At 50.0% G+C, this 21,855-nt stretch overlaps 1 protein-coding gene across 4 annotated transcripts in view; it reads right to left on the bottom strand.

Annotated features, from left to right (window-relative positions):
* Positions 1–21,855, bottom strand: part of ZMAT4 (zinc finger matrin-type 4) — a 200,875-nt gene that overhangs the window by 103,260 nt on the left and 75,760 nt on the right. For 3 of the 4 annotated variants that reach the window (XM_089773817.1, XM_089773815.1, XM_089773816.1), the window contains one exon: positions 2,751–2,852. In XM_089773817.1, the coding sequence (XP_089629943.1) occupies positions 2,751–2,852 (102 nt within the window). Of the gene's footprint in view, positions 1–2,750; positions 2,853–4,007; positions 5,081–21,855 lie in introns of those variants that run through there. The other variant, XM_089773818.1, reaches the window with a different exon arrangement.

Below are 21,855 nucleotides of genomic sequence, written 5' to 3'. Positions count from 1 at the left end.
TAGGTCACATCTATACTTACATGTCGGACATCAATCTTCTGGTGTTTGATTTAGTGGGTCTAGTTAAGTCCTGCTCAACTGAATGCTCAGGGTGGCTCCGGTTAGTGACAGTGCTCCTCACAGTCGCATTTGCTCCCATCGACCTCCCACTGTGAAGATGTCGCTAAGCTCAGCTTAAGATACGTTGACTCCAGTAATGTTATAGTTACCTGGAGTTGAGTACCTTCTGCTGACCTACTGGGTCAAGTGTAGACCTGGCTTTAGAGCTGGCTTCAATTTCTAAGGAAGCCAAGGCAAAATGCACAGGGGAAGGTTGACTCGACAAGGTCCTTATAAAGAAATGTGTGCTGTTATTATTGGCTTTATTTATTAATGACGTGTCCTCATCTACTGTGCATCGATCTTCTCCATTTCCACTGCCGAATTCTCTCTCAGATTTACACGCATGGCAAAACAGCCATGTAAAGCGACACTGAAGTTTGGATAAACTGATCTGTTCTGATGGTTCCTGAGGACAGAATTGTCATCTTGTTGAAAATGATGCAAACCTTGGAGGTATTAGCTGAGTTTTGTGCCGAGTTTCATGTTCGCTAAATCATTAAAACCCATGCACAAAGGAGCCCCCGCTCTCAAGCTGCCTGTAAAAGTCACTTCACTTCCCCCTAAAGCTTTCCAGTGCTCTAGTATGGGAAAGACAGATTCAAGTTCAGTCCTTATTCCTGCCACTGATTATTAAGAGCACAAGAAAGTGTGAACCCCTGCTTCTGTAACTTCCACTCTGATTCATCTGAGGAAGTGGGGTTTTCCCATGAAACCTTAAGCCCTAATAAATCTGCAAGTCTCTAAGGCTATGTCTAGACTGCAAGCCTCTTTTGAAAGAGGCTTTTTCGAAAAATACTTTCGAAAAAGCCTCTTTTGAAAAAGAGCATCTAGACTACAACCAGTACTTTCAAAAAAGCAAGCCGCTTTTTCAAAAGAGAACACCCAGACAGTCTGGATGCTCTCTTTCGAAAAAGCACAGTTTGCATTATATAAGAGCACTTTCGAAAAAAGGCGTTCTTCCTCGTAAAACGAGGTTTTCCACGGTCAAAAAAACTGCCACATTCTGTCGATTTACTTTCGAAAGAACGCGGCAGCAGTCTAGATGCAGGGGAAGTTTTTTCGAAAAAAGGCCACTTTAAAAAAAAAAAAAAAAAAAAAAACCTGTAATCTAGACACATCCTAAAATGCCACAGGACTCCTCATTGTTTTCGCAGATACACACTAACATGGCTACTCCTGCAATTAATAACCAGTACCCTGGCCTGTAGTGCTCATGCCTTCATCTCCCATGTATCCCCAGACAGCCCCACACCGGAGCCACCTGAGTACAGTTTTCATGTCTGGCTGCCATACATTGACTGACACTAAGCCAGCCTCACATTTACAATCATTTAGACCCCTTGCCTCCAGAGCTCCATGCAGCGTGCCCCCTATAGCTCAAAGAGCATTCACTCTGGTGTCTGATGCCAAGGCAGGGTATGATTTGCATTATTTCCTCTTATTAGCATTGTACAATGAGATATCCTTCTGTAATTCCCTCCCTTGTTTAATGGGAATTTATTTAATTTTGTTTTGATGATGTGTGGTGCTGTTAATTGCTGTTCCAACACGTCTTTAATGATATATCCTTTCTAATTGTTTAGAGCTTGCCTACCTCTTAAGTGCTTTAATACATTACAAAACTAATCCATTCTCTGCAAAATTAGAAATTCCTTCTCAGCACATTTAATATGAAAACTTGAGTTCAAATTGCTGAACTCTTAACTGATCGCCCTAATGACATTCTTTTTGAAAGCGACTTTTTCTATAGAGTCTTCAAATGGCAGAACTGGCTTTGCAAGTTTAGACAGCAGCAAGCAGAGATGTGGCAGGCAAGTAACAGTGGCATTATTTAACCATTGGACACACGTTTAGAGACCAATATACCCTGCAATAAAATTATTCTTAATTTTAACAGCATTGATCTGCATGTAACATTTTGATTGCACTGTCCCATTTTAACTAGCACCTGGCTAGTTACGAGATCGGTTACAAAGGTTTCTTTTTTGCATGCACTTCCTTTCTATAATGGATTGGTTCAATAATCTTCAAGGATAAGTTTTATCCACAAGGTATTAATGTAATGAGGCTGAGCAGAATAACAAATACCCCAGACATCGCCAAACATTCCCAAGTGCCAAAGAAAAGCTTAGAAAATCAGTTTCAGTCTGTATATTAAGTGGACATGGCTGGACTGCCGACAGAAGGAGGGTGGGGGTAAAGATGGCTTCTGCCCCGGGCCCAGAGATTCAAAAGGGCTCAGGCTCCAGGCCTCCACCACTACTGCAACAGCAGTGTTGACCAGAACCCCGAACCCTTTAAATCTCCATCGGAGCTCTGGGCGTCATGCTCCCAGCAACACTCAAGGGCTGGCTGGGGAGGCTGGCCCCGGCCCCACCTCTTCCCTCCAAAGCCCCTCAGAGCTGGCCTAGCCCCTTGCCCGGGGGCCCAGCAAGTCTGTGAGCCACCCTGGATGTAGCTCAGGCTCTTGTTTTACGGTTCTCTAAACCTGGGAATGTGAAATTTCAAACATTTCTGTGTCAACTTCCAGCAGGAGCCCAAAACGTGATTCCAACGGAACAGGGAAGAATTGTGCTGTTCCAGCAATCTATCACAGCCACTGCAAAACGTCACTCTCCACTTTAGGCTCAGAGTCACAAAGATCTTACCTCATAATGTGCCACCCGCTGAGATTCTGAGATGAGCTGAGCACTGCACACTTTGCAATAGCTTTCTGTGAATAATTCCTGGTCGATGTCAGACGACTTCATCTGCGTGCAAGGACACAAACAGAAACAGAACAGAGGGAACCGTTATTTTCCGGGGTAACACCAACCACGGACAAGTCACATGTGACATTCCACTGTGGCCCACGAAGAGAGGAGCAAACTAGCATTCCGAAGAAGCTGACTGCGCGCCGAAACTTCAGTACAGGTAAACAAAGCTGTAACATCGGAAATGCCGTAGGTGCAGGTGTAAGGACGGACAAAATCAGCAACCCAAGTGTGATGCCTTGTACACAATTCTCAGATAAATGGACGTGCTGCACGGAACGGGGACGGCGGATACTCTGTTTATTTCTACCCTCAAATGAAGCACACGACTAGCCTGTGTAAATCCACATTCTTACTGCTGATATCCTTGCCCTCTCTGCTCTGCCTTCTTACTGGCTGTTAGACTCAGAAAGTAAATGTTTCTTAAATTGGATTATCAATTAATTTTAGGACAGGAACCAGGATGGCCTGTAATACAACAGGGTCCCAATATGGATGGGGGCTCTTGGTTTCCAGTACAATATAATTAATACATAACATGAAGGACTCCAAGGAAGCAGCAGAAAGCAATTGAAATGCTTTCAGACTGTAAACAAAACTCCAGACCTCACAACATTTACTTTTAACGACCATAATTCATTATTGGGAGTTTTAGTTCCAGATTTCCACAATGACAAGCCAGGCATGGAATTAAGGACTAAAGAAACCCCTGCCCCCCAACGTGCTCGTCCACGACACGGCTTGCTGCTGTGAAACCAATTCTGAGAAACGCTATGGACACAGCCGATGGATCACGGCTTCGGGCTGACGACTCAGTTGGCAATCCAAAGCCCCTTTCGTCTGGGGCGCAAGCGGGACTCAAGCCATTCTTAGACAGCTATTTAAATATTTTTGTTTCCTGCTATTTCCTAGTCACAAAAATAGATTAGTGAATGACCTGGTTAATAGGAATTTCTAAATTCATGGTACTCTCCTTCCTCATTCTGCAAATAACTAGCTATCCAAGGTGCAAATCAGCAAAAGCAAGGCTGGGAGAAAAGAAACGGAGCAGCAAAAAGAGGTGGCGTATAAGATCTGTGTACTCGTACATCAGTCACAAGCAGCCCGCTGCAGCCAAAGGTGGGAAATGACACTGGGTTCCTTAGCACTGACCTGGGTTCGTTGATTGTGGTGGGAAACAGAAGGATACAGAGCACATGTGCAGAACGCGCTGTGCTGCTAGCCAATGACTGGTGTGAAGGCGCAGTCACTCCGTCTTGCTACCTGCCACGGGAAACAATTCCCAGGATTCCTGCAGGTATTTCAAGTGTCCCAGCCCTGGGTCCCACTCAGCAGCTGGCTCCGCCACAAAGCCCTGTATGCAGGGTCCCACCAGCCCCAGCCCCACGGGGTGGTGACAGGCACAGACGGAGGTAACTGAGGGTGAAGCTGTTCCCGCGCCTCTGGCCCGGTGATGCCCCAAGGAACCCGGCCCCAGAGAAACGATCACGTCTCCAGTTTAAGCCATGAGCGTTTGTCTCCCTCCCTAATGCCTCTGCTCTCATCAGGGGGCCAGAGACCCTTACTGACCTTGGGGCACAAGCGCCAGGGCCTGAGCACTGCGCCTGGCGCTGACCCGGGACACGCCTGCCACCCGCTGCAGCGCCCAGCACACCTGCAAGACCCTGGATTTTCCTAGCGAGCTCCCCTCCACACCCTGACTCAGCCCAGCCAGGGAGAGCTGCCGCCTGCCAGCCAGGGCTGCAGACATTCCATCTACGGCAAGGGGCAAGGGGCTGAGTCTCTCTCTCACTCAGTAGCCCCAATTCATGAATGAAAACCTGAGCAGCCGCTGTGTGCTGGGCTCACTCCTCTTGCGCCGGGTGACTGGACGGCCCGTCCAGTGGAAAGTAGGAGGGGTGGGGTGAGAGCTGCCCGTAACAGAGAAAGCCCCGAATAGCAGGGCTGTGTCTATACAGTCAGGGCATGCGCTCACCTGCTCACTGGACTGCAAGCCCCTCTGCTCCGCCCTGGCAGGCACAGCTGCATTCGGTACGTTTTCTGCTCTGTTTGCTTTCAGGACGGGCCTGGGGGACCTTCGATCCCGACCTGGCTTCCCCTCCTGCAGCCGCAGTGCTCTCTGCCCACGCCTGCATGGTTCCAGCCTCCCCGCTGGAGCTCCCAGTCGCACACCGGGACAGACACCAGGGCTATGTCTACACTCGTGGCTTCTTGTGCGAGAAATATGCAAATGAGGCTAAGTGTGGACTATCTCCAAGCCTCATTTGCATACCTAATGAGCCGCCATTTTTGCAGAAGAGGCTCTTGCGCCAGAAGGAGGTGTCTGCACGGCCCCTTCTTGTGCAAAAAACCCCTCTTGCGCAATGCGGTTATTCCTGAAAATAATCAGCGTAGCGGCCTTGCGCAAGAGGGGTTTTCTTGCGCTAGAAGGGGCAGCGTAGACAGCTCCTTCGGGCACAAGAGCCTCTTCTGCAAAAATGGCAGCTCATTAGGTATGCAAATGAGGCTTGGAGATATTCCACACTTTGCCTCATTTGCATATTTCTCACGCAAGAAGCTGCGAGTGTAGATATAGCCCAAAGGGCTCTGGCCTCTTCCAACAGCACAGTCAGGCCCCGCCGTGGGCTCCCCGTTAGAGGTGTGGGGCTAGTCCTCTGTCCCCAGCACAGTTCAGTGCTCAGCCTGTGCCCCTGCTTCAGCCCCGGGCATGCAGCCGAGTCTCTCGAACACTGGGAAGTGGGTGGCTGTGGATGCAGGTACCTGCAAACGCTCTGTCCACGGCCAGGAGGGGAGTCCCTCGCTACGCCCGGCTGCTGGCTGAGTTCGCACAATGACCCCGCAGCCCTAGTCACGCGGAGAACGCTGTCCCAGGCTCCCTGCTGCCTTTGCCTTTCAAGGGTTTCGTTGCTTTTCATAGTGAGACGACGAGGCAGAAGAGGGGGCAGAGAGATGAGAGGGCGGAGGAGAATCAATGGAACCAGAGCGTCCCTGACGCCACCTCGGGAAGGCTTTGTAGTAGACAGACTCAGGCCACGGAACACCTGGGCAATTCAAACTATTAGGAAGCATTTGGCAACAGTAACCATTCCACATGCAATTTATTAGGACGTGTCTGACAAACCCTAAAGAGCCATCTCGGCAGAGGGGTCTTGCAGAGGAGGGTGTTAGCAACCTCCATTAAAGAAAGATTTCCACATGAGCATTGCATTACCTGCACCCATTTATATAAATCATCCACCCAAAACAAGCACTAGCAAGCCAGACAGATTGAGGACAGATTTAAATTCAGTGACAAGAAGAAAGCAGAGCCTTTACCCATCCCACATAAATCCTGCCAAAAATGGTCAATCGCTAAAAGGCACCGAGAGCAACAGCTGCCGACAGCCTATCACTTTATTTCTGTTGTACTCTGCTGAGTGACAGCAGAAGTAAACATTCATTTCCCCTGTATTCTGCTCGGCAACAGACTATGTATAAATGCAAACTCCACTTGGTGCTAATTGCGCATCTTTGGCAGAGTATAGTACACAAGACTCCACTCACCTGTTGTGTAACAGTGACAGACCCAAGCAGACAGTACTAGAAATGCATGTCCTTGGACCAGGGAAGGGAGAGTGTGAGCAAGACAATCAGATTATCCAGCATGTGACTCTCCTTGACAAGAGAACTAAATCTATTGTTCCTGCAACACCGGGAAGTATTTCCGCAAGCCTGGGTGAATGCTGTCCCTCCGTCATGGGACTACATGCTGTGGGCTGAGAACTCCTCCCCGGCTGTCTCCCCCGGCGCAGTTCAGATATTTCTCTTCCCGGCTGACACCAGGGTGGAAGAGGCAGCTTCGCAGCCTGAGAGCCAAAACACTGATTTTTATTTAGGATGTAACAAACCTTTCTCTTGAGAGACTAGCATGACGGCGGCTCCCATTTCCACTCACACCAGTCCTCCCACCCAGCCCCAAGCAAGACGGTGGCCCCGTCCGGCATCCACCTGTCCTGCAGATCTCCTTTTGCAAACCCATACCGGAGGGGTCCCAAGGAGACAGGCAAGGTCCTGCAACCAGCACATGCTGCACTTTGGAGTGTACGGGACTGGACGTGGGTCCAGAATGGTTCTATTGGCAGGTGCTTGCAGGGCACGCATCTAAAACTCACAGAGTAGATGACAGGTGGATGAGAACTCAGGAAGATCTGCCTCACTGCAAGCTGGACTGACTTTTACACACACACACACACACACACACACACACACACACTCTTAAATTACACAACCGGCCTGATTCTCCTTTCAGCTTACACCTGCGTGCACCAGAAGTGACTTCTCTTAAGTCCTGGGGCACCTTAGAGGCTAACAAACAGAGAGCGAGTCATGATGCACTTTTCTTACCCCCCTCCGCCCCCAGCTGGAAAGCAACAGCAAACAGTCTCTTAAGTCAACAGACTGATGCAAACAGGTGTGAGATCACGATCACACTCGGGACATTGATTTCAGCTCACATTCATCAGGATTTAGTATTTCACAGGGCGATCAGGAAAGTCACAGCATGACACCAGCCAGCCCTGGGAGTTCCCTGTGGAGGGCCACCCCTGGATATGACGGTGCCTCATTCTGAACCCTTTGTCTGGGTGTGAAAGCTAACCAGCCGCACACAGCTCTGCTGCTAAAGAGAACTTTGATCTCCAAGGAAAACGAGGCTGAAGTTCTCCTCTCCCGGCCTTGCTCTCTGCACAAGGACAGGAAATCATAATTGCTGGGCTGTCAGATTAGACCTGAAGCCAGCCTGGTGATGAGAATTGGAGATAACAAGTGCTGAGCCGCTCATTCCAGGCTACTGTGTTTTCAGCTCCGATAGGAGAGCAGGGAGTCCTGTGGAAACAGGCCCCCAGGGAGCCCATCTGTAGGTAATTACAAGGGATTTTCTAGGTACAAATCCCAAGAAAGGGGCAAGTTACTTGGTTGTTTAATAAGAAGAGACACTTTAAATGCATGAGGAGCTAGAGAAAAACAAAGGTCATTGGAGGGGCTCTTCTTAGAAGGGAAGGCGAGCTAATGACTGATGACATCAGAAAGGTGAAACAAAAGGCAGGACTGTGCAGCACTTTAAAGACTAACAAGATGGTTTATTAGGTGATGAGCTTTCGTGGGCCAGACCCACTTCCTCAGATCAAATAGTGGAAGAAAATTGGCACAACCATATATACCAAAGGGACACAATTTTTCATTGTATCCCTTTGGTGTATATGGTCATGCCAATGCTCTTCCAGAATACGATCTGAGGAAGTGGGTCTGGCCCACGAAAGCTCATCACCTAATAAACCATCTTGTTAGTATTTAAAGTGCTACACAGTCCTGCCTTTTGTTTCAGCTAGATGAGACTAACACGGCTACCTCTCTATCACCATCAGAAAGGTGAGACAGTCATTGCTTCCGCTGCTTCAGACTAGGAATGTAAAACCCCATTTAATTAGTTAACCCATTAAACATTATGTTTAACTGGTTACCCAATTAAGCGGAGCAAGTGGGGGGCCAGGCTGGAGTCCCTCCCTTCTCCCAGGGTGGGGGGCTGCTCCAGCACCAGCTGGTTAACTGGTTAAACATTCACATCCCAACTTCACTACTTTAAAAAGGTGAAGATGACCAGACAGTCGACAACTCCAAGACAAACTAGAGGAGGAACAGGTAAAGGATATTTAGCTACATTCCAGTCAGCAGGACTTGATGAAATTCGTCCCAGAGTGCTTAAGGAACTAGATGAAGAAATCTCAGAACCATTAACAAGTGTCCTGGAGAACTCCTGGAAGACTGGTGGTGTCCCAGAAGACTGTAGAAGGGAAACAAAGAGGAATGAGGAATTACAGACCAGTCTGCCCAACCAATTATTAAACAATGAATTCGTAAGCACTTGGGGATAGTAGAGTTGTAAGGAATAGTCAGCATGGATTTGTCAACAAGTCGTGTCAAACTAACCTCAGTCCCTTCTTTGACAGGGTTATTGGCCTAGTGGATAGGGGAGAAACCATAGATGTGATAGGATAGTCTCGTAAGCAAACTAAGGGAATGTGGTCTAGATTAAATTCCTATAGGGTGGGTGCACAGCTGGTTAAAAGACTGTACTCGAAGAACAGCTATCAATAGTTTGCTGTCAAACTAGGAGGGCATATATCTCACGGGGTCCCACAGGGGCCAGTCCTGGGTCTGGTACGATTCAATATTTTCATCAATGACTTGTATAATGGAGTGGAATGGAAACGAAATTTGCAGATGACTCAAAGCTGGGAAGGGCTGCAGGCACTTTGAAGGAGAGGAGTTGAATTCAAAACGACCTTGACAAATGGAAGAATTGGGCTGGATTCAAGAAGATGAAATTCTATAAAGACAAGTGCAAACCACTTCACTTAGGAGGCGGAACACCAATGCACAGCTACAACATGGAGACGAACTGAGCTGTGGGCATACTGCACGCGGGCTCGGGGGGGACAGCGAATCACAAATTGAATACAAGCCAGAGACATGCTGCAGATGCAAAAGGGTTCCTGTCATTCTGGGGTGTCACATCAGAACGGGAGAAAATCGCCTCACTCTGCTCTGCACTGCTAAGGCTGCCGCTGCAGCGCTGGGTCCGGTTCTGGGTGCCAACTTTAGGGAAGAGGTGGACACATCAGAGAGCCTAGAGGAGAGCAACAGAAGTGATCAAAGGTTTAGAAAACCTGACCTGCGAGGAAAGTTTTAGGAATCTGGGCCTGCTTAGTTTGGAGAAAAGGTCGGGGGGGGGGGGCTCTTAAGCTAATAAGGGCTGTTATAAAGAGGACACAGATCAGTTGTTCATGTCCATGAAGGGGAGCCAGGAAGCAATGGGCTTGATCCTATTTAGGTTAGATGTTAGGAAAATCCTTCTAGCACTCAGGGTAGTTGTGCTGTAGAATGACCTTCCCTGGAGGTTGTGGAACCCCCGTCATTGGAGGTTTCTAAGGACAGGCTGGACAAACACCTGTCAGGATTGATCTAGGTCTCCTTGGTCCTGCCTCAGCACAGGCGGCTGAACTTGCCGACTTCTCAAGGTCCCTGCCAGCTCTAAGGTTTTATTCAACCCTAATCCAGACTCTGCTTCTGCCCATGAAAAAGCAGGTTCCCGCCTTCCCCGGTCTGAACATAAGAACATAAGAACGGCCGTACTGGGTCAGACCAAAGGTCCATCTAGCCCAGTGTCCTGTCTACCGACAGTGGCCAGCACCAGCTGCCCCAGAGAGGGTGGACCGAAGACAATGATCAAGCGATTTGTCTCCTGCCATCCCTCTCCAGCCTCTGAAAAACAGAGGCCAAGGACACCATTTTATCCCCTGGCTAGTAGCCTTTTATGGACCTAACCTCCATGAATTTATCCAGCTTCTCTTTAAACTCTATTATAGTCCTAGCCTTCACAGCCTCCTCTGGCAAGGAGTTCCACAGGTTGACTACACGCTGTGTGAAGAAGAACTTTCTTTTATTACTGATACAGAGGCAGCAGCACAGGATGGCAGCAGCCCCTGTCCAGGGGAGTCTGAGCTCCCAGACCCCGGTGCAAGCTGGAACTGAGCCAGGCTGCCTGCCTGCCTGGCTCCTAATACTCCTAACAAACCCAGGGTCTGCTAACTTAAATTCTACTAACCCTGGGTGTACATTGCAATGTATTAGGAGCCCCAGTGGGGGGAGGTCCTGGACCTGGCACAAGCCAGGACTCAGCTGGGCTGCTGGAGCTGCCTGCTAAAAATCTTACTGGCAAGGAGGGGCGGCAAGAGGGGAGGATGCATGTAGTCTACAACATTAACCTATTAGCTTTTGCGTATCGATTAATCAGTTAAACAACTCCACTATTACATCCCTCGTAGGAGGGGGGAGGGTCCTAGAACTTGAGTTTCAAGTCCACATCGAAATGTCGACACAGCAATTTTTAGCCCTGATGCACAGGTCTGCTGTCCCCGAGTAGACGTACCCTAGCGATTATTAAGCCCACAACTGGCTAGTCCTTGGCTCATCTTCAGTAACTAACCTGAATTTTTAAAAAGACACATGGCTGTAGAATTGCGTTAGGAAGGCATCTCAGAACCGACTGCTAAGAAGCATGCAAAAAGTCACCTGGACATTTCTTCTTCCACCAGCTTCCTAGGTAATATTGTTGCAAAACAACAGGTAAGAAAGGCAAAAGCTGAGACTAAGAGATTCAATTCCTGCACCTTCTTAAAAGGGTTTCTTCAAGAAGCCGAAGAATTAATGCACAGCCACTGTCCCAGCCAGCGAGACTCAAACCATTCAGCCGAGCGCTAGCACTTAGACAGTGCTGCAAGTTCTAAATATTTCAAACTCTTACTTCTCTTTCCCAGGCTCCGCAGCAAACAATGGACATTTTGTCTGCTGCTGCTTCACAGAGGTTTATTATTTATTGAAGATTTCCTTTTTTAAGTTTTAAACCTCCCCTTCCCGGCTCAGTATCCTCTCTGCATGTCAGTTCAGTTTCCTCAGCAATAGTAAATTGTGTCATGAGAGAAGATCTTGCACCATATGGCTAACATTCTTCCCACCAGCCTCAGCAAGTATACACCTCCAGAAACGGTTTTCATACACATTCTTCTTTTATTTCACACTTCACATATGGGGTTTCATGATTTGTTATTTCTACATGTTGGCAGGCAACAATCAGCAGGCAACAATTAACATATGTGCTGGGGGGGTTAAAATACCCAAACGTTAGCACATAGCTCATGCTTTAGACACAGCTTGTGGCCATGCTATTTCAGAAGGCCATTCCAACACGCTGGTTGAGAATGCCCACAAAGGTACATCCAAATCCACTTAGAACAATGCCAAAGGGGGAGGGGAAGAGTACTAGATGGAAACTGGAAATGAACGATCTAAATGGTGGAGATCAATGTTGATTCCCTTAGCAACTGTTCTCCCACTCCCAGAACACGCTCCACAGGTACAAGCATCTAAAGAGACAATACCCCTGGGTGAGCACAGACCAGCTCACAGTACACGCAACACTGTTCCATCATCTAGATAGATACAAAAAAATCAGGCCAGTGGGATAGGAGCCGTTCGATTGCCTTGCTCTGGTCCCACCCTCACGCCTGCGGACATCAGCTCAGGAAGGCCAAATAGCTCAGAGATACACCGTTGTTCTCGCCACTCAGAGCGAGCAATGCTTTCCTAATCACACTTGAGCAATCATGCCAGTGCAGCCCTTCGGACCTGGCCCACACTTCAGCACGAGCTTTTTCTGGAAACCAGCACATGTCCTGCGGCTCATTATTACTGACGGGGCACTGGCCATGGCCACATTAGAAAGGACTGAGAAGCCCTTGTGCTGCTAGCACGTTTCCAGGTCCCATCCTGAAAGTCACTCACAGGCCGGGGAATTAGAACTGCTGCACCAGGGACCAGCGGCAGTGACAAGATCAAGCAGAAGCTGCACCTGCCTGGGTTTGCTCCAGGGAAGGGGATGCTCCCTTCTCGGTCCCTTAATCCGTTCCAGCATCTGGCCCAGAATTAAAGGCTCAAGACAGACAACAGGTGGGAAGGGGGCATCGGACGAAGCCAAATGGGAGCAGCGATGCCGGTGTGAAGGGCCAGGCCTCGGATCAGTGCTGGGGACTGCCTGTGCTCTCCTGTGACTCGAGAGCTGGTGGGACGCTGCTGCTCTCTCGGGTTGCTTGGTTCATTTTGCAATCATATGAAAAAACCCTTTATTAATAATGAATGTGCTCCCAGCAGCTGCCTGCTTCTGCAGCGGTGCTAACGGGGCCTGGGCAGAAAGGCCAGCGATGGCCGTTTGAAGAGCCTCCTTTCACAGGCGCCAGCGTGATGGATGGCGGGGCCCCTGCAGGAGCTCACGGGCCGCTGTACGGTTTTTGGAGAGGGGGAGGGGAGGCTTCGGCAGGGAAGCGGGAACGACAGGGTTGGTGCATGTGGCAGCCACACAGAGCGCAGAGGTCGCTGGCATAACCCAGGGGAAAGACCCAAAGGAGCAGGAGAGCAGCGACAGCCCCCACCTCCCGTTGCTATTGAAAGCTCCTGCAGCTGGCAGTAGGGCATCACTAGTCGAGTGAGCAGGCTGCAGCGCACTGCAGAGGAGAGGTCTGGCCCTGGGAGCCCCAGGCAGCGGATTCCCACCCCCGACAAAACATAGGAACGTAAGAGCGGCCAGACTGGGTCAGACCAAAAGCCCACCAGCCCAGTGTCCTGTCTGCCCACAGTGGCCAATGCCAGGGGCCCTAGAGGGAGTGAACAGAGCAGGGAATCATCCAGTGGTCTCTCCTCTGTCGCCCATCCCCAGCTTCTGACAAACCGAGGCCAGGGACACCATCTCTGCCCATCCTGGCTAATCGCCATTGATGGACCTCGCCTCCATGAATCTAGCTAGCTCTTTTTTGAACCCTGTTAAAGTCCTGGTCTTCACCACATCCTCTGGCGAGGAGTTCCACAGGTTGACTGTGCGCTGTGTGAAGAAAAACTTCCTTTTGCTTGTTTTAAACCCGCTACCTATTGATTTCATACGGTGACCCCTAGTTCTTGTATTATGGAAACAAGTAAACAACTTTTCCTCATTCACTTTCTCCACACCAGCCATGATTTTATAGACCTCTGTCGTATCCCCTTAGTCTCCTCTTTTCTAAGCTGAGACATCCCAGTCTCTAACCACCGTTCAGATGAGGAAAGCACAGGTAGGCGCCTACTGGCAAGAGGAGCTCAGGGGTGCTTGCTCAATGAACCCTTCTTTCCTGACGCAGGGAGCCACACTCCAGTTGGGACTCTCGGCTCTCTCCTGTGAGCTGCAGCCATCGGCTGGAGCCATGAGCTCAGAGTGCTGGTGTGAGTCCAGCCTCAGGCCACCCTTGTGGGGGGCTGCTCGGGAGCCCAGTCTCTGCAGAACTGGGTGGCAGCGGTTCAGAGCCTGCTGAGCTTTGCCATCACCGCCCCCTCCTGATCCCAGGGTACTGATTTGCCAGCCACTAGCCCTGCAACATGGTCCCCCAGAGCCTCAGAGCAGGAGTCTGGGGCCGGGTCTCTGAGCTGATCAGAACTGCAGAGCTTGTCTGGACGGCCACGGCTTCCCATGCTCGCTGGCCGCTGTCAGGCCTGTGGTAAAACCATCCTGAGGCCAGCTCTGGAAACCGACTGTTCCTGTCCCGGCAGTACCACCCTGCACACTGGCAGGGCAGCATGCAGAACAGGCCTGCAACCCGCACAAAGGAACCCGGCCAAGAGTCCTCACTGCAGCATTTTATTCTTTAGGCTTCAAAATGAGCCGCAGCCCACCCGGGATCAAGGCATCAGCCAGGGCAACTCAGGGAAGCCCTGTGGCTGGGCAGACACGGCTGCACCCACAGAGAGCTGCCTGCTATTGATGGATCCACACACTGCTCCACGCCGGCTGGCCACCCTACCACATCTCTGTGCCACTGCTGAGCTGGGTCGGCAGCAACAGCACTTTTTAAAAATGGTTCTTCATTGCATGGCCAAGACCCCAAACTGCGCAGCTAAGGGGGCACAGTCCCTGCCTTTGGGCCTCGCAGCACAGCAAAGCTGAAACAAACCAGGTGGGCAGAAGGGTGCGGAAAGGAGAGACGAGGGGAGGGGGCAGCCCCAAATCGTCACAATAGCTGGGCACTGCAGGGCTGAAGGAGTCTTCGCGTCCGTTCTGATAAATGCACGTAAACCAAGTTTTCAAAAGTCTTCCCCAAACAGACGTGCCGTGGGGAGGGGGTGGCCCCCCAGGAGAAGCAGGCCTGGAGGAAGGGAGTGAATGAGGGGAGGCGCCCGCACGCTGGGTGAGGAATGCATGCCTGAAAAGCCTTCCCTTTGCAGGCATGGAAAGGCGCAGCCAGGCTCCGGCCAGGCAGGAGCCCCTGGGTGAATTTCCTCGGAAGCACCAGTCAGCAGCCGCAGTCAGGACCCTGCCCAGCGGTCTCCACGGCCCGCGACGTGATTCACTCTGGTAATCCCACGCCTTCCTGCTGGTTCCAGAAGTGCTGCATTGCAGACGCCCCCTCCTAGTCAGGAGCTCGTCCTCAAACTCGCTCTCGGAGCCAGTAAACGCTGCAGGGAAGACTCCTCTCCCCCCACCCCACCTCCAGGGCTGGTCTCCTCTGCCGGCCTGCCCTCCTTGCCTGGGTCCCTCTGCCCTGCAGACTGGGGCTAGCCCCTCTCCCCACAGTGCCTCTCCCTGGGCGGCCCAGTCTCCTCGAGTCAGTTGGCTTCCCGTCTGTTTGCAGCTCTCAACGCTCCGAGCCAGAGCGCGGCACCAGCCGGGAGCAGGAAGGATTCTGCGTGGGTCTCCCACACAGCTGAGCTGCATGTGTCAAAACATCTCAAAGCCTGAGGCATGAAAGCAGCAGAGTGGGAGGGGAGGAAGTTTCAATATTTACAATGGGCTTGTATGGAACTCCCAGAAACATCCAACCCTGGACAAACCGGCTAGACACAGGCTGCCAAACTGCTCCTTCGCGGAAAGCTACCGACACGCGCCTCTCTCCATGCCGACGGGGACTGGACAGCTACCTGCACCGCCCGTCACCACCATTCTTCACGGAATACGAAGCCTCCAGCTTCTGGGATTAAACCAAACTCTATCGGGGCTTGTCTAGACCGGCACGTTTTGCCTTTTGGCGTCAAGTAGTCAGTGCATTTACACTGCAATGCCCTTATCAGGAAGAACCCAGTTTTGGTGACAAAGCTTCTACCAGTGCGAGAGACGCTTGTCTTTTCCCCTCCCTTTACTGTCAACGAGAGTTGGCTTCCGCCGGCATCCCACCATGCCCCTTCCGGTCTTTTACCTAGTTGTATAAAGGGCGAGAACCAAGGAAGTAACAAGTCGTGGATGCAAAATAAAAGGTCCCGTGTCTGAGCCCAAGAGGAGCAGGAGTCGCTCTCTGTAGATTATGCCTCCAGGCCGATTAGCAGTGACTAACAACATTCCAGAGGATCCAGTTCCTCCTAAAGTGACACAAACTCACTCCTAGGATAAATAAAGTGTGTGTGTGTGTGTACACACAAGATAGTGCCAAAGTGTGTCCAACTCAATAAAGGTGCATCTACACAGCACCCTAAACTTGAAATAAGATACGCAATTTGCACTAAGTGAATTGCATATCTTATTTTGAAAGTATTTTGAAATAGCTTATTTTGAAATTTGGCACATCTACACAGCGCCAAATTTCAAAGTAATGCGCTATTTCAAGCCATTCCTTATCCCTCATGCAACAAGGTTTACTTTGCTTTATTTACTTGTGTAGACGCAGGGTAGCTATTTGGGGATACAGTGCAATGTAGACGTACCCTGATCTGTTTAAACAGTGTATCTAGTGAATGTCAAACCTCAATTGCAAATTTGTGCCATCTTGAATAAAATATGTGTTGACTAGCAGCCTGAGAATTGTGTGGCCACTGTAGTGAAGTGCATGTTCTGGAAGGAAGGATAACAAGGTTTCATGTCTCGGGACACAGTAACCCAGGCCCTGCAAGGGACAGGAAGAGATCCCACACACTAGCCCCAGAGCTGGACTGTGCAACTGGCCAGGGGGCCGCTCTGTCTTCCTTGCAAGCAGTGAGTATCACCCACAGCCAGAAGCAAGACACCAGCTGTGAAGGAGACGTGTAGATGGCTGATTGTAATGGCAGAATGTTGCTCCACAGACAAGAGGTTAACCGAACATTACCACAGTTCGTTCCCTCTCCGCACGACTGCTCGGGATTTGCACTCGTGCATTCGGCTGTCTGTGGCATATCGCCCACGGTTCTATCGCCCTCCACATTCGCAGTGCTCTGAGAAGTATGCCAGCCCTGCAGCTAACCCAATTGCAGCACTGGGGGGTCAGCAAACACGCTCAGCCACTACCAGCATGTCCAGTAGCACACAGCTGCTCCCGCTGGGGTACACCTCACCCCAGACTGAGCCCTGCCCAGACATTTCTGCCTACTGCCCATTTGCAGCTCCTCTCTCTTGCTGGACGTTGGGGTTCTGTAGGTCAGTGGTGCCCCTCTACAGCTGCCAACCCCTCTTCCGGACTGTGAATGCTTCTCTTGTCAGTCACTTGGAGCAGTCTCTGCCAGCTGGGCGCTGGCACAAACGGCAGAAGAATGCAATTGGAACACTGGCAAAAACATGCCACCGCGGCGCATATCTTACTTCGCAGGTCACTGCCAGAGCTAATATTGTTGTGTTTGTCATAAACACAAGCAACTATAGACACTGGGAGACAACCAACAACTCCACGCACCCAAAGAAACCCTCCGTGGATTAAGACCAATAGAAAAAGAGGGATGGTGAATTGCATCTCTGTGTAGAGAGATAGGGAGTGCTCAGAACTTGTCTAAGTCCCACTAGAGCCCTCAAACTAGGGCCGATGGCTCAGCCTCATGCTGGCCCTCGGCACAGGATTTTCCCAGCAGGTTCATGAGAAAGGTGAAGTAAAACTCTGTGCCCACCCCTGTTAAATCTCCAGGAAAAGGATGGATGATCTTCCCCCCATTAACTGGGGTGTATTGTCCTCCGAGGCGGGTGTGTGATATAGAATCCCCACAACCTGAAACAAATTATTTCTGGTAACCATGCTACACAACCACATCATAAGCATCCAGGAACCTGGCCCTGCAATCAGTCGCGGTGCCAACTCTGCCCACATATCTATACAAGCGAATTCATTACTGGAGACAACAACACAAGCTACCAAATCAGAGGCTTATTTAACTGCACATCCAGTAATTTGATCTGTGCCATCAAATGCCAGCAATGCCCCACTGCTATATACATTGGACAAACTGGGCAGTCCCTATGGTAAAGAATCAATGGACACAAATCAGATCTCCGTAAAGGGAACATAAGAAACCTGTTGGGGAACACTTGAATCTACCTGGTCACACTTTAAAAGATCTCCAAGTGGCTGTCTTATTAAAGACCAATATTACAAGCCAAATACGCAGAGAAGGGTTGGAATTACAATTCATCCACAGATTTAATTTTCACACCTATGGCCTCAATTGAGATAATGGATGGTGGGGACATTATCAAACAAACAAACAATGAAGGTGCCAACAGCTCTTTGTCTGTGTAGATTCTTGTGGTAGTACTCTTCCTCTCTAATTCCTATCCTATGATCCTTATCTGCTTCTTTTAACTATCCAGTTTTAGGTGCTTATAGATTACCAGTTTTGCCTGTTTGGTTTTCCCTTTGATATTTACATACCTTATGCTTCTTGTTTCCTTCCCCCCTCTCCCTTCTCTCCTATTTATTTTGGGTCTGGACATCCTAAACTCAAATCTCCAGTCATTTGAAGAAGTGGGCTGTGCCCACGAAAGCTCATGATCCCATCTACATGTTTTGTTAGTCTATAAAGTGCTACCAGACCATGTGTTGTTGCTTAAGTTTATCCTAGCTAAGAGAGTCCAGCCTGCACATGTGGCTAAGCAGAGATGATACAGCAATAAAGCCATCCTAGGCTGGACTGACAGATTTACAAGCTCAGTGGGAGCACAGGAAAGGGAGAAACAAGTCAGTGCACAAACACACTCGCAGACTCCACAGCCAGGCTGAAATCCCCACAGATGCCAAGGGAGACGGAGAGAAGGGGAGAAGTGGGAGACTTTCTACCACAGCTTCATTACTAGGGTATATCAGATCAGCTTGTCTTCCCCCGGGGCGGGCAGATGGCCCGATTTCAGTGCACATGGAATCCATCACTGCAGGGCCAGAGCTGTGAGCCATGCTGGAATTCACAAACAGCAATTCCTGTTCCTTGTACGAATCAGTTCTTCCTCTCCCGGCACTTTACAGGTACCGATGTGCCGGTGTTCCTTTCCTCTGCCAACTTCACTACACCGAGCCACACCCTAACCAGAGCACGCCGCCTGTCTCAGCCCAGAGCAAAACGAAAACTGCCCTCCTCTTGGTCGTAAGCAATTTGTTCTTCCCTGCTTGGCCACTACACGTCCTCTGTCATGCCACCTGGCTCAGTATGGGCAGCCGCCCCCTGCTGCGAGCCCCCACCACGCACCAACGCGCCGTGCCTGACGTCAAACCTAGCCACAAGCATCCACCTTGGCCTGGAGGCCAGCGTGAAGCTCCGGCTCCCACAGGGTTCTCCGGGGAGCCAAGCCCGAGCTCTCCTCCGGCAGGAAAGCGCTCGAGCAGCACGAAGGTGCTTTGTAGTTCTACTACAGCCAAACTATACCATGTGATGTGTCAGTTGCTATGGCAACCGTGGTTTCTCATGAAGAGAGGCATAAATAGTCTTGTAAAAGCCTCCCTGGAATTGGAGTCCCTTGCTGCCAGGCTGCAGTAACCTGAACATCTTCGTCTCCATGCTGTCGGGCCCTCTCCTCGCCCCTGCCTCTGGAGATTCGCCCTGCCCAGGCAAGGTCCACGGGGCAGGTTTTCCCTGCTGCAAAGAACATACCAGGAAAGGCCGGTGAATGCTGAGCAAGTGTGAATTTCCGGAGACTCTGGGCCACCTTCTTTCCTCTGGATCCCGAATACTGTTCGAAATGGCAATTCTGGGCCTACCACTAACCCAGCTCAGCCTCCGGTCCTTTGCCTAATCAGAGCTTGTCGCCCTCCATCAGCGTCAGGGCAGAACCCGAGAGGCAAAGCCGTGCGAGGTGGCCATGGGCGTTGATGAAGCATCCTCTGGAGGACGAACGGGACTATCACGGTCTGGGAGACGATTTCAATACTGGCCTCTTAGATAAAGGCCTCCCGGGGGGCACAGCTGGCTAACCCAGGAGCATTTCCTTTGGGGAACAGCTCCGCAGAACCCGGTCCCTCTGGCAGACGTCCCAAAGAGAGATGATCCCTGCCTAGTTCCGGTTTATTGTGCCAGCCAGAAACCCCTAGCCAGGGGACAAGTCACAAGACTGGCCAAGTGTCTCAAATACAGTAGGAGCCGTCGGACAGGCTCCAGCCACAGCCAGCTCAGAACAGTGCTCAAAGCGGCCAGCCCCTCATGGGACTGACTGGCCCTGTTGATTTCAGTGACGCTCCAATTGATCGCGACGGGCTCTCCATGGCCCCTGCTGGCAGCAGGCCAGCGAGACAAGGGCTCACATACAAGTGCACGACACACTCAGAAATCGTCTGTGGGTCCCCGGCCATCGGACGGATCACACTGTACCTTACACTGATTGCCTGCTGCAGTGAGGGGGCCCTAATTCAACTGGAGAGTTGCTCATCATGAGATGCCTCCCAAGGAGGAGAGAGCCTGTGCCCAGGATGCTTTGACCTAGGAGGGGTCTTGTGTCTAATTTCCGCCTCTTCCAGCTTCAAGGGAAGAGTTGAGAGAATTCCATTCTCTGCGGTTTGGGGTTATTTCCATTGTTCTATCCCCTCTGCCGTGATCTATTTCACTTCATGCTCTCCCGGGGCAGCCTGCCTACTGAACCCCTCATCCCCAGTCCCATCCCAGAGCAATGACTGAAATGAAGAAAAACAAAACGTGTTTGAGTTAAGGGCCCCAGCACCACCGGGCCAATCAGCTCGTCATTTCCTACATGGAAGGATAGCTCAGCAGCTTCCATGATTTGGTTGAGCTCCATCCCCATCAATGGGAGCAGGACTAGCACGGCCCACCAAGCGTTATTAGAAGAATGGGACAGGTGTACAAGCATGACTCACAGGGAACACGCTCATCCATGGGAAGAGGGCTGTACTCACTCAGATGAGAGCAGGGCCATGATGCTGTGGTCAGACAAAAGGTTGAGAAGCCCTGAGATCTAGCATCTCCCCCCAACCCCACAATGTTATAACAAAACCCAACTAAGGAATTTCTCAAGCACCATCACATCTGCAGGACAAAGGCATCTTTAATGCAATTAACACGTCCAAAACAGAGTGACAAAGACAAATAGGGGTCTGTTTTGGGACCCGTTCTGTTCAATATCTTCAACAACGATTTAGGTATTGGCATAGAGAGGACGCTTATTAAGTCTAAAGATGATATCAAACTGTGGGAGGTTGCAGCTGCTTTGGAGGATAGGGTCAAAATTCAAAACAATCTGGACAAACTGGAGAAATAGTCTGAGGTAAACAGGATGAAATTTAATAAGGACAAATGCAAAGTGCTCCACTTAGGAAGGAACAATCCGTTCCACACGTAAAGAATGGGAAGTGATTGTCTAGGAAGGAGTACAGCAGAAAGGGATCTAAGGGTCATAATGGATCACAATCTAAATATGAGTGAACAGTGTGATGCTGTTGCAAAAAAAGTAAACATGATTCTGGGCTGCATTAACAGGAGTGTGGTGAGCAAGACACTTATTTGAATATTCATAATTTGATCAATGAATATGCAAATATGCAAATGAACATTACCAGTCCTCCAAAAGTTCATGAATGGATTTACTGGTCCCCGTGTCAAAAAATTTGGGAACCCCTCATCTGAGGTAAACAGGATGAAGCTTAATAAAGACAGATGCAAAGTGCTCCACTGAGGAAGGAACAATCAGTTCCACACATACAGAATGGAAAGCGACTGTCTACAAAGGAGTACGGCAGAAAGATCTTGGGGTTATAGTGGAGCACAAGCTGAATATGAGTCAGCAGTGTGATGCTGTTGCAAAGAAAGCAAACATGATTCTGGGATGCATTAACAGGTGTGTTGTGAGCAAGACACGAGAAGTCATTCTTCTGCTCTATTCTGCGCTAGTTAGGCCTCAGTTGGAGTATTGTGTCCAGTTCTGGGCACCGCATTTCAAGAAAGATACGGAGAAATTGGAGAGGGTCCAGAGAAGAGCAACAAAAATAATTAAAGGTCTAGAGAACATGACCTATGAAGGAAGGCTGAAAAAACTGGGTTTGTTTAGTTTAGAAAAAAGAGAAGATTGAGAGAGGACATGATAGCAGTTTTCAGGTTTCTAAAAGGGTGTCATAAGGAGGAGGGAGAAAACGTGTTCATCTTGGCCTCTGGGGATAGAACAAGAAGCAATGGGCTTAAACTGCAGCAAGGGAGGTTTAGGTTGGACATTAGGAAAAAGTTC

This window comes from Pelodiscus sinensis, chromosome 28 (genome assembly GCF_052426305.1).
Source record: "Pelodiscus sinensis isolate ZL-2025 chromosome 28, ASM5242630v1, whole genome shotgun sequence".
In the NCBI taxonomy this organism is placed as follows: domain Eukaryota; kingdom Metazoa; phylum Chordata; order Testudines; family Trionychidae; genus Pelodiscus; species Pelodiscus sinensis.
The sequence above is the reverse complement of the archived record's forward strand: the minus strand, read 5'-3'. Positions and strand labels throughout refer to the sequence as shown.